Source organism: Elgaria multicarinata, chromosome 8 (assembly GCF_023053635.1).
Source record: "Elgaria multicarinata webbii isolate HBS135686 ecotype San Diego chromosome 8, rElgMul1.1.pri, whole genome shotgun sequence".
NCBI lineage: Eukaryota > Metazoa > Chordata > Lepidosauria > Squamata > Anguidae > Elgaria > Elgaria multicarinata.
In genome coordinates, this window is record NC_086178.1 from 73,043,115 (window position 1) to 73,060,459 (window position 17,345).

The 17,345-nt window shown below is 42.1% G+C and overlaps 1 protein-coding gene across 1 annotated transcript in view; it reads right to left on the reverse strand.

Moving 5' to 3' along the window:
• Positions 1–12,458: 12,458 nt before the first annotated feature.
• The window catches only part of CPXM2 (carboxypeptidase X, M14 family member 2), a 113,366-nt gene continuing 108,479 nt past the window's right edge, over positions 12,459–17,345 (reverse strand). Inside the window, exon 14 of the mRNA XM_063132778.1 lies at positions 12,459–14,026. Coding sequence (XP_062988848.1) covers positions 13,755–14,026 — 272 coding nt within the window. The 3' untranslated portion in view covers positions 12,459–13,754. The remainder of the gene's footprint in view (positions 14,027–17,345) is intronic.

Sequence of the window (17,345 nt, forward strand, 5' to 3'; positions counted from 1 at the left end):
GAAGTTGTGGGCTCTCCCACACTAGAGGCATTCAAGAGGCAGCTGGACAACTATCTGTCAGGTATGCTTTAGGGTGGATTCCTGCATTGAGCAGAGGGTTGGACTCGATGGCCTTATAGGTCCCTTCCAACTCTACTGTTCTATGATTCTAGTTTAATCCAGAAAGATTGACTGTGCATAGAAATATCTCCATAGGGCTCAATTGAGCTGCTTTTGCCCAACTCAACACATCCACATGAGCACTCCAGATCTCTCCACCTCTGATTACCTCCGCTCACATGCCATACTTCAATTGCTCTCTGCAGTTTTGATTTAGCTGATTGCAATGTCACACACATTCTGATAGGAAGTGGATTTTGTGTGTGAAAGGGTTAACATTTCATGGGGATAAAGAAATCAGTGACTTGATATTAAAACTAGAATACTGCTGAAGATGCAGCTCATATACCAAGACAATACCAATTTTGGTAAGACAGCCTGTGATTTCAGGACACTCTTCTGTTTTGATGAACACAATATTTTGATGGTAGGAGAATTTAGTAGCTGGAACCCTGAATAATTTATTCTGCCATTTCTGCTTGTTCATGAAACTGTGCACTTGACCTGCCATAGATAACAACCTTGCTAATGGCTATGTGATTACTTATTTCAGGAGAAATAAGTCAAGAGTTCCTGATCTGCCAGCTGTTGATGGTCTTTCAACACATTTCATTTCAGCCTCACAATCACCACTTCAAAGTGTAAGCAAATTAGAAGATAATTGAATTTGTAAACCTCAGTAGCCAAAAGTGTTAAAAGCAGTTCACACGTTTTAGAAAGAATGAAACTAAGAAAGAAGAAAGAAAGAAAGTAAGAAAGTGCTGTTATGTGTCAACATGACCTCAACAAGCAATATTTCCAGTTAAGAAAAATTCGAGATGTCAGAGGCCTAATCTACACCAAGCAGGATATTGCAGTATGAAAGCAGTTTATAAAAGGCAGGAGCCACACTACTGTTTTATTGCAGTATTGAAATGCACTGACAACTATTGGGGCCCATTGATACATACCATATACCGCTTTCATACTACTTTCATAGTGCTATATCCTGCTTGGTGTGGCTCCTGCCTTTTATATACTGCTTTCATACTGCTTTCACAGTGTAATACCCTGCCTGGCGTAGATTAGGCCAAGGATTCAACCTGAGCTTGGAGGGGTCACACTGCCCCTGACATTAGGGTGACCAACTGTCAGGATTTCCCCGGATTTGTCCTGGTTTTTGTTCTTTCCATGGTGTCAGGGGGGATTTTCTATAATTTTCAATAATGTCCTGGAATGACACACCTTCCCCTTTAAGGCTGCCATTAGCATGGCAGGAGGGAATGACATGCTTTCTTGAGGCACATCGTTCCCCCACCCCGAGCTCCAGTTGAGGTCTTAAAGGGGAAAGTGGGTCATTCATGGACATTATAGAAAAGGCCCCAATTGGAGTGGATGGTGGTGGTGCAGAATGAAATCCTTTCCCCTCCTCCACTCCAATCGGGTTCTTTAAGGTGGTGGGGGAATAACGTAATTTCTGCAAGACTCAGAAAGCTGCTTCCCCACACACACACTAGGTGTCCTCTTTTTTGGTTTCCCAAATATGGTCACCCTACCTGACATCTCAGGCTCACAGTATGGGCATACTCCTGGATTCGGCCTTGAACTTGGTTGCCCAGATCTCGGCAGAGGCCAAAAGTGTGTTTGAACCGCTGAGGCTAGGGCACCAACTGTGCCCATTCCTGGTGATGTCTGATCTGGCCATGTTAATACACGTATCTTAATTACATCCCATTTGGACTACTGCAACATACTCTATGTGCAGCTTCCTCTAAAAACTTTCAGCTGATCTAGAATGCTAAAGGCGAACTGTTCACAGGGATCATGTGACTCCCTTGTTACAACAGCTTCACTAGTCTCTTTTTCTGGGTGCAATTCAAGGTGCTGGTTATGACCTTTAAAGCCCTATCCAGCTTTAAACTGGGATACATGAAAGCCTACCTTCTCCCATGAGCCTGCCCATGTTTGGGGGAGGCCCTTCTCTCTGTATTGCCACCGCCTTGATGGCAGTGAGGGACAGGGCCTTCCTGGTGGCTGTTCCCAGGTACGGAACTGCTAGGTTGGCTCCCTCCCTGCTATTCCATGGACAGGCAAAGACGTTTGTGTTCAAGCAGCCTTTGGCTTGCATAGTATTTGGTACTGTGTTTATTCTGTAATTTTTGATGCAATTTTATGTGTGTTTTATGTGTGTGTGTGTTTTAAACTATGGGCTTTTTTCAAATCTTTTTATGATTGTTCGCCACCTCAAGCACCATTTTCTTGGTGGAAAGGCAGGGTATACATCAGATAAATGAATTTGGCACAGCCCTAGTTGCTCCCTTTTTATGGGCAGGAGCTCTGGGCCTTTAGTAGGAACAGGTAAAAGTTAACAGGTGATGCTTTTCGTAGCTTGAAAATTTTGTGAGGAGAAAAAACAGCTTGTTGATTTCTGCTCATTATGCAGGTGTGAAAAGCACAAAATCTCTATCATTACATGATGTGGTCACCCTAACTGCAGATATCTTAATGGTTGTAGGATCTGATCACTGGGACCTGAAACAGAAGGTTGCAGTGTAGAGTACAAAGGACAACAAGGCCGCCCTTTCCTACACATATTAAAAGTGTAGGAGGCCTGTCCTCTTTCGTATGTGGCCACCCTACTCCCCCCTCCTGTCTTTCATTTCCTTCCAATACAGGCATTTGTTTGTTTGCATGCAGGGCAAAAGTGGGGAGGGGGGTGTTGTGGGCGCACATGTAAGCCCTGCCCCCAGAATCTCCACACACTCAGCTGCAGTTTAGACCTTTGTGCATTGAAAAGGGTAGGCATGTGCTCCGCTCCAATTAGGAGCGGAGAAGCAGTAGCGGATTGGCCTGCTCCACCTTACCCAGAGGCGGAGTAGAAGCGGACCGCGGACCCCTAGAAGCAAGGCGAAGAGAAGCGGCCATTTTTCGGAGCTCCTAGTTCAGGCGGAGCGCTCCGGTCGCCATCTTGAAAACATTTCGCCATAGGATTGCATTGCGGGAAATAATCGCGCATAACTAGGTTGTTTTTTAAGCTATCGTTCTGGAAATTCTTGTGCACAGAGAGTCGTGGATGGGGGTCATTTTGAGACTACTCTCACCTCTCTGCGTCATGCGGGTCGCGTGCTATATTTTTTTAAAAATCGGGTCAACAAACATTACAAACAGGGACAGCGCGGGTCAAACGGCGGTTTTCGCCCATAGGATTGCATTGCGGAAAACAATCGGGGATAACTGGGTTGATTTTTAAGCTATTGTTCTGGAAATTCTTGTGCACAGAGAGTCATGGATGGGGGTCATTTTGAGACTACTCTCACCTCTCTGCGTGGTGCGGGTCGCGCGCTAGAATTTTTTAAAAAATCAGCGGGAAAAATACCTTTTTCAAAGGGCTGAGGGGCAGAGTCAGCTCCCGGTCATGATCACATGATCCCAAAGTTAGAGGAGGGCATAGGCAAAACGGGTAACTTGGGATTCTGGGAAACTTCTCTTTCTTCATCTGAACGGACTTTTCCCAGTGTTTTTTAACACAGTAGCCCCAGCAAATGCACAAACACAACCTGAAATCATATACTAAGCCAAGAATAAGAGATAGAAACACAGCACTGCTCCCCACCATAACTTTGGGAACAACTGAAAAGATGTGGTGCAAGGGGATGAGCTCCCCTAGGGCATCTCATCGTGGACGTGCCCCCACTCTCTCCTGCACTGGAAGGCCATCAGAGCCTTCCAAAGAGAGTAAAACGGTGGAGCAATGCCTATCATGAGTCGAAGTGAGCGTTTACTTCTTAGTGGTGGAGCGATGCCTATTATGAGTTGAAGTGAGCGTTTACTTCTTAGAGCTCTCGTGGTGAAGCAATGGCTGTCTTGAGTTGAACTGGCAGCTGCTTCCCTCTCCCCCGGGCACGTCCCCCTATTACTGGTAAAAGACAGATATAGCCTTTTTTTTAAAGTTCTTCTTGTTGTTTATTCAGCAACACTGCTGCTTTTAATTCCACCCCTCCTTTGTTTATTTGTTTATTTATTCCATTTTATATGCATTACTGGCTTATCCTTGGCTCACTTCCTTGTGCCCCCAGAAATGTCTGCTGCTTGCCTGCCTTCCCTCCCTCCTCCCCTGCCCACCTCGCAGGGATGTTGTGTGTGTGTGGCTTTGACTCAGGGGAGAAGTCCTTCCTGCGCTCACTTGGAGTTTTGGAAGTTCCAAATTTTGCAGGTTTAAGCCCCACCAAAAAACAGGGGATGATGGGACTGCGTTGAGTCTCGGCGTGCGGCGTATGTATCCCTGGATAAGCTGTCATGGTGGTGAGTTTGAGGGGTTTTTTTAACGTGCAAAATTGACGGAGCTATGGAAAGAGGTGTTGGATTTTCATAAATTCCCCAAAAATCAGGGGATGATGGGACTGCCTTGAGTCTTGGCGTGCATATGTATCCCTGGATAAGCTTTCATGGTGGCGAGTTTGAGGTTTCTAACGTGCAAATTGACGGAGCTATGGAAAGGGGTGTGAATGGGGTGCCCAATTTTCAAAAATTCCCCAAAAATCAGGGGATGATGGGATTGCCTTGAAACTTGGCGTCCATGGGGACACATGGATAAGCTATCATGGTGCCGAGTTTGAGGTTTCTAACGTGCAAATTGACGGAGCTATGGATAGGGGTGTGAATGGGGTGCCCGATTTTCAAAAATTCCCCAAAAATCAGGGGATGATGGGATTGTTTTGAAACTTGGCGTGCATGTGTATACCCCCATGAGGTGTCATGGTGCCAAACATGAGGTTTCTAACTTGAACAGAAAAAAAGTTGTATAATTTTTTAGCTTTCAATGCAAGCCTATGGGGGGGAAAAACGGAGCTCCGATCCGGATCCGGAGCTCCGAGAGGAGCGGAGCGGAAGTGGGCGGGGCGAAGCAGCCCGCTCCGAAAACCGCGGATCTGCAAGTGAAGCGGAGCGGGGGGTCCGTGCACACCCCTAGAAAAGGGCTCTGTAAACATGTTCAGCTGAGCACGTTCAGCCATGACTAGAAACTGTGATAAGGCCTGCATAGGCCTAATTAATCGCCAGTATACTCACTGGCCTGTTTTGGGGGTCCCCCCACCCTGCAGGCTTTATGTCTTTTTCCCTAAATCTTTTTGTTTCCCCAAAACATGGATGGGTGCCATTTTGACTACATACAACTCTGATAATCAGAAGCAGAAAGAATGATTCCAAAGGGATTTCCCCGGGAATAAGTTGCCTCTGTTGTATCAGGGTGTCCATATTAGAGACAACAGAGTAGTCACTGTATTTCACTGCACAATTTTGCATCCTAGAAACCTACAGCAAGCCCCCTCCTCCCTGGGGACCTTCTAAAAATAGAACTGTAGGTTTAAATAAGAAGCTAGTGAACAACATGACAGCATTCTGCACCTCACCATGTGGGTTTGAGTTTGCTTTGAATGTAGGGCAATGAATAATATAAAAAAGCCACACTAAAATCACCTGTAATTACAGCTTAAAATCTGCACAGGATCTTACAATTAGGTTTTGAAAGGAACAAATAAAAATAGCCTGTTTAAAACCTTTGGAAGGAACTGACTGCATAATAATTGATTGCGTGTTCATTTTTAGAAGACTGACCTTTCCTTCTAGTTGTCTGATGGGAAGATTTGCTTTCAGTGCTCTAGCTGTCATCTGCCCTTGTTTATTCCATTATTATTATTTTTATAAAAAGACCTTCTCTGCCCAGCATGGAATATTGTTGCAGATCTCATTAGATGTCTTCTAATAATTGCAAGTTTTAAGCAAGCTGGAGACATAAACTTTCAAAAAAATTAAGCATGCAGTGAAAAGGAACGGGGGGGGATGAGTGGGAGTATGGTAATTGCAAGCCTCAGTCGAAAGGCAGGCAAAAGGAAACAGAACAGCAGATGGTGTCAAAATCTAAAAGAAAATATAATGTGGACAAACTTAAAACAATAGCTGAGCAAGGGAAATTGTATGGTGACCATATGGAAAGGAGGACAGGGCTCCTGTATCTTTAACAGTTGCATTGAAAAGGGAATTTCAGCAGGTGTCATTTGTATGCATGCAGCACCTGGTGAGGTTAAAGCCGCAGGAGTCCTGCACTCTTGACCAGATACAAAAGAGGGCAAGGCTCCTGCAGCTTTAAATGTTATGATGAAGAGAGGATTTCACCAGGTGCTGCATGCATACACCTGCTGAAATTCCCTTTTCTATACAACTGTTAAAGATACAGGAGCCCTGTCCTCCTTTCCATATGGTCACCCAATGGGTAGAGGACAACAAAGTCCTCCTTAAGGATATGAACATGCAATCCTATACAAGACTGCTCCGAAGTAAGACCCATGGGATTCAAAAGAGCTTACTCCCAGATAATTGTCATAGAATTACAGCTGGTCATGGAGCGGATACAGCAGCTCTGAGGCACACAAACCATCACATCCTAAACCCTACTAGATTCATGCTTACAGGGGGCTCCATCACATCTATATCTTTTCTTCGGTTTTTCTCTGCATTTTTTACCTCTGTTATTATTATTATTATTATTATTATTATTATTATTATTATTTATTTATTTATTTATATAGCGCCATCAATGTACATGGTGCTGTACAGAGTAAAACAATAAAATAGCAAGACCCTGCCACATCCATTTCATAAGCGCGTCAAGGGCTCCATTACTCATGGTACCTTTCACGTGGGTTTTCTCTTGTTTGTCCTTCCTCTCCACCCCATCCCTTCTCCTCCTCCAGTTCATTGGTTGTGGTACGCTGATGGGTGTAGGCTCTTTCCCTCCTCACTCTGGCTTTGTTTTCTAGCAATTACTTTTAAGGTTTCATCTGGGCTCCATTTCTGCAGGAAATGAGGGTGCAGTTGGAGAGTAAAAAGTCCATTCAACTGACTAACATGTCCCTACAACAACGTGCTGGAGTAAAGGAGCTGCCCCACCCTCCTCTTTCGTCAGCGAGAATCCATTAGCACACACCCCCAACAAAAGAAAAAGCAAGAGGGGAAAACAATCCATACTTTCTGTGCACCAAAATAAAATGCAACAGGGGGCAACAGATGAGATGAGTGCAGGACAGGGACGACGTCATGTAAGTACTGGGCTAGAAAACTGCATAACAGGTATGCCTGGTATGCGATTTTGCAGCCCAGTACTCACATGACGTCGTCCCTGTCCTGCGCTCATTTCGCCTCTTCCCCTCCATGTTTCATTTCTTTTTGGAGTGGGGAAAGTCTGTTTTTTCCCTCCATGCGAAATAAATGTGCTCCTCCCTCCTGCGTATTGCTGTCCTTGCATTCTGACAGACCATCCCGATCTTTGTTGGGGGCGTGTGTGTCTAAGGGCGGTCTCGCTAACAAAAGAGGAGGGTGGGGCGGCTCTCCGCTCAACTGAGAAGGGGGAGGGAGAGAGATCCCATTTAACTCTGTTCTTACTCCTGAGTACACATGACCAGGGGCACATTTTCACCTTAAAAGAAATGTGGAAAATGCATAGGCACAGAGGTGGTGGTGGTGGTTCACCCCCACACTTCATTAGAACTGCGAAGTTTCACAGTAAAAGACTTTGGTTTTTTTTGGAAATGGAGCAAGGCACTGGCAAGCCCAATACCCCAGCTGCAGTGCCCGTTCGCTCCTCCTCCCCTGCAAACCTTTCCCAAGCCAAGCAACAGCCTCGGCCCATGCGCTCCCTCCTGCTTCCTACAAACAGCCTCCCTTCCTTCTCTCCCCGGGGTTTGTTTAATATGATCTTAGGGGAAAGTATAGTGTGTTGTTTTACTGTAATTGTGCAGCTTCACTATTTGCGCAGAAATCAAACATTATTTTTTTCAAAATAAAAAATTAACTGCAGGGGAAAGGAGAACGTCGGGGCGGGGTGGAAGATTCTGCCGACCTCGTAGCGCTCCAGGTGAAAAGATACATGAGCTGAAAGAGCACAACAACACACACACGTGAAAGTGCTCAGCACTCAACTCACTAAGGAAATGGAGGGGGAAACTGAGGATGAAAACCGGATTTAAAAAGTAGGTGTGATAGAGCTTACAGTCTTCCTCCTCCTCCACACATTTAGGGCACAATCTATGCATAGTTGGACAGAAACAACTCCCACCATTCCCCAGCCAGCAAGTTGGATAATGCTGGGAGTTGCAGGACTTCTTTTCTCCTGGGAGTTATAGGACTTTTTTCTGCCTAAACGTGCATAGGATTGCGCCTTAAGTGATCTAAACTATGATTAGCTCCAGGAAGCAATACATCACATGGAAGGTTTATTGGAGAAAATAATTTTGTTAAAAGTTATATTTCACCAGGATCGCTGTAGCAGGTGTGTGTGTATTTATTACAGTTCTGATATTTGTTTGGAACCTCTTTGTTCCACATTTTGATTTGTCTTGATCTCTTTCTTGTTTGGTTTTTTTCGTGAAAGTGGAATAAGCAATATCTACTCTTGATTGATGTTCAGTCATTTTTGTCTTCCAAGATAATAGCTCTCCTATTATAATCAACAGTTTTGTTTCTGATTGCATTTTTATTCTGTGGAAAAAGTTTATTTTCAGCAAGACGTGAGGAAGAATTTTCTTCAGAACTCATTTTGTATTTCACACAGCATATATATTTATTGATCCCCCCCTTCTTACAGTTGGTAAAGGCTGGAAACAAATAACGTAGCCATTTCCCCACTATATAGCATAGAACCAAGTAATTCTATTTCGTATTACTCAAACTTTCCCCATTGTCTTTTCTGTCTGTGAACATGATGTATAAGTGTTCCTTATTAAGACTTAATAGAAACACCATGCTTGGTGGCCAAAAACCCTTCTAATTAAATTGCTTCTAATTAAATTGCATTCTGCTTGTGGTGATTTAATAAGCTGAAGAGCTATTTCCCCCCTCATAATTTCTGATCAGCAATCTAGCTACCCTTACACCCAACTTCCATCTCATTTTGAAGAGTGTGTGATGCCATTTCACCATCATTCTCCGATGGTAAATATTTATTCTGAATGTACCCCCGTGAGATCAGAGGGACATCAAACTATTTAGCCACATTAAATAGTATTAAAAAAATTAATTGATTTCCAGGAGTTAGTTAAATATAAATTAAATTAATTAAATTAAATAAATAAAAATTAAAATTAAAAGGTTGTCACACAGAGGAGGGCCAGGATCTCTTCTCGATCCTCCCAGAGTGCAGGACACGGAATAATGGGCTCAAGTTAAAGGAAGCCAGATTCCAGCTGGACATCAGGAAAAACTTCCTGACTGTTAGAGCAGTACGACAATGAAATCAGTTACCTAGGGAGGTTGTGGGCTCTCTCACACTAGAAGCATTCAAGAAGCAGCTGGACAACTATCTGTCAGGGATGCTTTAGGGTGGATTCCTGCACTGAGCAGGGGGTTGGACACAATGGCCTTGTAGGCCCCTTCCAACTCTGCTATTCTATGATTCTAAGTATGTCTTTCAAGGAATGTGCTCTGCTAACAAAATAAGAAGATATATATCACTCATATGGTATTTTCCTGAATATTTGTGATTTTTTGTTAATGGAAAAGTATCGTCAGTATTGCAGCCTAATAATTTAAGTCCCAGTACAAATAAATTGTGTGCATCTTTCCTCCTATGATAAAATACTCCATTCTTTCCCCTGACATGGTCAGACATACAAGTTCATGTCAACAAATTTAGCCCTGGCATAGCTTAATTCTGGGGTCATCATATCAGCATAATACCAACTTCTTCCATGAGCTGTGTGTGTGGGACACTAACTTCGTTCATCTCTTGTTTTCAATGATGGTCAACATTTTTAGGTAATCGTGATAGAATCATAGGCCTTGGGCAAATTCAACATTGAATTACTACTTTTGGAATAACTTTCTTTTATTACTACCACTTCTCAACCCAAAACACATTTACTAGGAAGTAAGTTGCCATTGGTTTCAGTGGCATTCACTCGTATGCTGGGTTCAGTGTGGGTTTAAATAAGCAAATTTGTCCACCAAAGAAATTCTATCCTTCCCATTACATCTGAGTAGATTACTTCTCATACTGACACAAACATAAAAATAAGTTTTCCCGGGACATTATTAAAAATACTAATATTGTTTATTCTCAGAAAAAAATAAAAATAAATCCAATTAAGAGAAGAACACAGTGTATTCCAATTATATAATACCTCAGGCTTCCCATGACTCACTCAAAGCCTACCGGCTACAGTATACTGATGAGCTTAATGAAGCATAACAACATAAACAGAACACAGCATATGCAACAGCGGTCACATCTAAATGTTTTGTGGATTCCCTATGGTCTTTGCACTGGCTGTTAAGATTAACTCATTCTCAACCCGTATTTTAGATTAGTAAAAAATACAGAAGATCTGCTCCAAAATAGGGTTTGGTGAACACAGCCAGCAGATATTAAGAAAATATAGGCAACTCATCCACAGAAAAAGACACTGGAAATTACTATGCTCTAAGAAGAATGACCTCGCATGAGGATTGGAGAGTTAAGTACTTTTAATTTCCTTTGACTTTAATGGCAGAGACTGAAGCACAGACCCATTTAACTCCCTCAAAAGCAATGAGACTTAGACTTTTTATCTGGCTGGATCTAGCAAGTCTAAGAGACAATGGAGTTATAGAAACAAGCAAAAGTGTACTAAGCTGCCTCTAGAGAAATCTGAATTCACCCACTGCAGTCTTAAACATCTAACTGCAAACCTAGAGTGACTCCCACCAATAATACATCCTGACAAATGCTAGTCGATTCAGGTGATGAAGCATGCCCGAATGAGAACAAGTCTTTGGATGCTTAGAATTCTTGACTCACAGCTGCAGCGCCGCAAGATTGCATTAAATGTGATGGATTCACTGCCTCTGGGCGCAGTTTTATTGCTCAGAAACTCTCTTGCCATGTCAAAGCAAAACGAAACAATCCAATTCCAAATTGCAGTCTTTTCCAAGGAAATTTAAATACATTATATTATGCTGACAACAGGTCAGTGCCCTAAGACCACAGTGCTCACGAGGGCACTTGCCACATAGACACTCTATGAGATTGGTGTTGTGTTTCTTAGGCTTGAAAACCTCTGCATTAGCCTTTATATTTGTGATGTTCGCACTTGTGATATGTAGCCCCACCGGATGCTGCATTTGGCTTTCAGTGAGTCATCACACCGGGGAGGGGGATCGTGTTTCCTTACCGTCGCTTCTCCACCTGCACTTTTGTCCCTCGTTGCTTCCTCTTTCGAAAAAGGAAGTAAACAACGTGCACGTGGCCCATTCAGTGGGCCACTTTGATCTCGCTGCTTCTCCTACACACAGCAGGAAATAGCGGCAACTTCCGTCTCAAAAATAATTCAGATTTACCAGAGTCTTTTCTTGTTGCGCAAAGAAGGATAGAAGGGTCAAGAGGCGTGCGGGAGGCAGACGACAACAGGAATAGGACTCATGAAAATCCGTGAGTACCCAGTAACAAGCGTGAAATAAAATGCTTGTCTGATGACATCCTTAGAGACTGAATTGCTCTAAGACAATATATGAAGGGAAGAGCCTTTTTAACATGACAGTGGTCATGTGGAGCGCTTACAGTAATAAGTAAGACTAGGCCAAAATTCCCACTGCAGTATCTTGAAGATATTATTCCTTTGTGAAAATAGGATCTGATTTTCTACTGTAGGGGGTAGGGGGTACCATTCACTTCATGAGCTGGCTGGGGCTTTTTCCATTTCCCTCATTGTTTTTAAACCATTAAGTGTTTTTCACCTAGCTAGCCTCCCATTCAAATCTTACCTTCAACATAATGCCAAGGAAAGGGGCTCTATGCTACGGTATATGTAAAAAGGATACTAAACTTGTGGAAGTCTCCAGAACCTTGATAGGCCCGATGATTCCTTTTATGGGAAATAATGATTTTTCTGAAAATTATGGATGAGAAATAGATTGGGATACCAAACTATGAAAAACTGAGAAAAGGTTGCCATCTGAAAACACACTGGTCATTTGGACAGAGCAGCCTATGATGACACCCAGAGCTACTCTCTTTCCATCTATTGTCATCTACTAACTGAAAGGTGGTCAACACACATACCTCTACATCACTGGATTTCTCCTCACGATTACTCAGCACTTGGTGATTCACTGCTGAATATGTGAGTCAACTCCACTAAAAAAGTATTGTGTATATCAGGTGATAGGAAAACCTGCCTGTGATGTTTGAGCAGTGCTGGTTCATTTACACATGTAATTCATCACTTGATGCTGCATTTATCAAGTAATGTTCATGTCATGGGAATTAAGCCATTGTCAGCCTATCATTGGATCTATTGGCCACATATGCTTGGCGGGTGTCATCTCTTGAAAGATACGTGGTATCTGACGGCTGGTTGGTCATTGTGTGAACAGAGTGCTGGACTAGATGGACCCTTGGTCTGATCCAGCATGACACTTCTTATGTTCTTATGAATGACATAATGGGGTTCATACCCTGTGAAGGTAAATAACATTATTTCCTTATTACAGATGGGGGATTGAGCTTAAGACCACTTAGTGAGTTCATGGCAGAAGTAAGATAACCTGGTGCTTCTTGATTCATAGCTCAGTTGCATAGTCACCATGCTTCACTAGTTCTCTTTCCCACCACAATGTAACTATAAACAATCCTGTGCCTTCATAATTAACTAGGCCAGTTGCTATACTGCACATTACTTGGAGGATAATCAACCTACTCTTAAGTCTTGAAGAATAGGTCAGCGAGCAGATGATCTGAAGTTCAATTTAGTGAATCTGGTAATATAAAGCACATTGAACATGGATTTAAAGCTGGTTTTAACTTTATGATAGAAACATATATTGAGGATGCTCTGAAGACAAGGGCATTTGCAATGAAAGATGCATTCATTCAACAATCAACAGAGTGGTGACTGGTGCAGATTAAGAGGTGAAGCTCATTTCTTGATTTTTGCAAAGTCATATGTCCACCAAACTCTTCTGTCATGTTTAAATCAGTTCCAGACTGATCCAGAGACACATAGGTGAAATAATTTTTTTTTTTAAAAAAAAAGTCCTTTAAAGAACCCATTCATTTAGTATTTCATTTTTTTTCTGTGTCAATGGACCCAGCTTTAATTGGTTTTACTTTGTCACACATCTCTTTGCTCCCTGTTGAATTTTGTCTAAGGACTATTACACCAGAACGGGTGCCGGGTGAAACAGGCACGTGATGTCTTTGACAGAATGCAACTTCTGTTTCTAAGCCCAAAGTTTTGCATTCATACACTTAATGTTAAATCCTGAAATCTCATTTCCAACCCCCAAACCCAAAGCTGGTAGCCACAGCATCTTTAATTCAATGGTTTCAATTGCAGCAGATTATCTGATATTGTATCTGTATGGAATTTCTTCTCAGCACCTGGATATATAAAGCGTTCCTCTGGGTCAGAGGATACAGGTGCCACATGCAATTGCTACTTCGTGGGCTCTTTTTAGAGACAATGTTTTGTTCCAAAATTTTCAGAACAGCATATAAATTTAAATACTGAGCTGTGGGATGCCAAAATATTCTTCAATACAAGATCCCTAATGAGAATATTGTTAGAAAGGGGATATGAAAAATATCACATATATTCCCTACTGTTAGAGTATCTCAGTTTAGGTGCAGAACATGAGAGCTTAATTTGTTACACTGTAGAAAGTAGTCTATACTGCTGGCGCCTCTGCCTTGCTCGTTGTCTGCGCCGTCGGAGTGACAGACTAATGGGCTGCTTTCCAAATTTCTCCATGATCTCTTTGATCCGGGCCATGTTGGTTTTGCTGATTGTGAAGTCGCACCGTGTGGCGCCCATGTCATAGCCCACAGCACAATTCTTAGTGGTGACAGTATAACCTTCGGCTCTTGCGGTGACCATGTATTCTCCTGGGTTGAGAAGGCGCCAATAACATCCATCGCTTGCTGTTGAAGAATCAAAGAAGAATAAATATTTACAATACTTTTACCTTAACCTCCATCTTTCTTTTTAATATCTAAGAACTTATCTTTCCTTGCATGATAAATTATTGCTCTAGGACTGGGAATTGGGCATCAGTATAGGAATTAATTATCTCCCAGACTGGTTTGCTTGTAATCCTGGAAATTGTTCACCTACCCTTACGTGCAACATAATCACATATTCTACTCTTATAGGCTTGCTTTATCAAACTGTTTCATGTTCTTCCTTCTCCCAAGTGGTAGGAAGTCAAAGCAACTTTAGAAGTCATTTCAGTTGACAGAAAGAACATTAGAACCTTCCAATGCCTTTGTAATAATTTATCTGTCTGCAGAACTGCAGGTTGAACCAATACTTGAGGCACGCAGATACTAACACGCAGGCAGTACTATATTGACAGCAACATTGCTTTCCCAAAATTGATCTTGCAATAAAATGTTTTTTTCTTCCATCTTCCTTCTGTCAAACTAATTTCAGCCCACATCCTGCACGGAAGGGAGTGATTAAATTCCAGGTTGTTAGAACAGCCACCTGCCCATCACTACTAGGGGCATTTCAGAAGAAATATCAGCCGTTATCTAGGACAGAGAGGTAGGCAGGATTGTGCTTACTTTGAATTTGAGTTTGAGCTTATTGGAAATTTAAGGGACTGAATCTGGGGGTTTATATACAAGCAAAATACATGCTCTACCACTAATCTGTGTCCCCTCCTTAATGCTATGATGGCCCCATGATGCTAGGTTACAAGTACAGGGTCTGAGATGTATTTTTAGCTGAAATGTACATGCCTAGTAGAGAATCCATGAGAACATGGCAGGAAATCATGTCCCCTTCCTTATGACATATATATTCTTCATATGCTCATCTTAGGATGAATTAGCATATGCACAGATCATAAGCTGATATGGACACAAGATGGAACGTGCTTCAAGGCAAAAGACGGAAAAATTCAACAAGCTTGAGTTTTGCTTGTATCCCTAGTTCTGCCTGATCAATTTGGATGATACCAAGGAAAGGTTCAAAGATTGGCTTTGAGCACAGATAAGTACCAAAATATTGTAGTAAGAACACTACAATGTGACTGACAAGCCAGAAAAGTCTTACTAACATTCTAAAGAGAAGTATAGAACAAGGTTCCATATGATTAACAAAAAAATGCAAACTGCCATCACACAACACCATTATGGTGTTTATGTCCTATTCTACCCTTCCATGACAATGATTTTTCTGCCTGAAAAACTGAAGTGTGTCAGCCTAATCTATAAACCCATTAATGTGGAGTGCTTGGTTTCAAGGCCATTGATTTCACTGAGACTCAACTGGCTTAAATCTAAATACTCCAGTTTTACTGTGGATCAGGCTGCAAATTAGCTTTAACCTGTTATAGGTCACAGCAATACACACACAGGGATGGGGGTATTTTGGAAGTGAAGAATTATTTTGCCTGTACAGTAGATCAGTTTAAATGAGATTTAGCCACTCTGAGCTTTGTTGTATAAAAATAATTAATATTGTTATGGGGACATTAGACAAGTAAGGGTTAGTCTTCTTGATTTTTCTGAATGTATGATACTGAATATATGCTGCACTTCATCTGGAGGGGTTGTTGTCAATGTACTTTCTTGAAATAGAAATAGGTAGCCAACAAGTTGCACATATATGAAAATAAGTTTCCTTATAGATGTTTTTTGTAAAGAATCTGAAAAGTCTTTTGCATTCAGCAATTCTTGTAGAATACAGGATGAATGTGAATGGTTTCTATTTGGTTTTGAATTATTATCAACATGCAAAAGGCAAAATATAAATATAAAAACCAATAAATGAACATTCACAAGGAAAAAACTTAAATTCAAGTTTTTTTTCTGTGAAGGTTTTATTTTTTTTGTTACATTTATATCACACCTTTCCCTATAAGGAGCCCAAGGGACATGATCCTCCTCTCTATTTTATCCTCACACCAACCCTGTGAGGTAGGTTATGCTGAGAATCAGTGACTGGCCCAAAGTCACCCAGTGAGCTTCATAGCCACATGGGGAATTGAATACTATGTAAAAAGATAGCTGCCACAGGATAAGCCTTTTTCACACTAATGCAAAATGACACTTGCTATTATTTGTCCTTCCCATGGGAAACTTAACAAGCTATGTGGTGCTACAATAAAAAGGCAAGTTGGAATAAAATATTTGATTTTGAACATCGTTGGGCTGGTTTTGTTAAAGTTGGCTTGCACATGGTAGGTCATGTTTTGGAGGAGATGAATTATATCTTAAAATATAAGTCAGTAATGCATCATCATTATGAGCAGCGGTAGCAGCCAAACAATAACAACTAACTAACCCTAACCAGCAAATAACCAGTGCAACACGCACACACCCCGTCGCACCTCATGTGATCAACTGAGAGGTGGCATAACTGAGATTTCAAACAACAGGGCCTTCCACAGCAGTAATCCTGAAGCATCTTGCCAAATTCCAGTTTGCTTTGCTTGTATGACATACAAATATCTTAGAGCCCATTAAGTGAACTGATTAGTATTCCAATATTCTTATCCACTCACTTTACAGATTTACCATCAAAACTTACTTGCTTAAGAAAAGCATTCTGGGAGCAGGCCAATTGCTAATTATATGTGCCTGTTGCTAATTACATTCTTAATTAGCAACTCACACAACTGGCAGGTATTTCTCCATCTCTTGCAACTGCAGAATGGGTCTAATTCCACTTTCCCCAAACCTGGCCCTTGTCTTGATGATGTCAGGAATGCTGCATGCGGTAGAGCACGCTGCTGCCACATTGACGCTCCTTCCGACTGTCTACATTGGAAGGAGCGCAGTTACATACTTTCTGGGCGCCACCATCACTACTGCATCAGCCCACCCAAGCATTCATGCAGCAGGGCCGGGGCACCTGGGAGCATCCACGCCCCCTCTTCTAAGGTTAGGTTTTTGTTTGTTTGTTTAAAAAAAGGACTGACTTGTGTTTTGTTTTTGTTTTTCTAAGCTGTAAATGCAAAGGATCACATTTGCAGCTAAATGGGGGAGAGGAATGGGGTGCTCCCCTCCCTGGTGGGATTTCCAACCTCCCTTTTAAAAAATATTCTTAACAAGGCTTTGCAGAGGCGTGGAGCCTAGCTCCAAACTAAAAAAGTCAGGGTAAAAACCCAACTTTTTTTAGTGTGGAGCTTTGGCCCTTTGCCCCTGGATTGCTTCAGAGTGGCGGCTGCGTCATGAAGATCACCTGCCGCCACTCCGAAGCTACAGTGGGGAAAAGCACCCGTGTAGACGA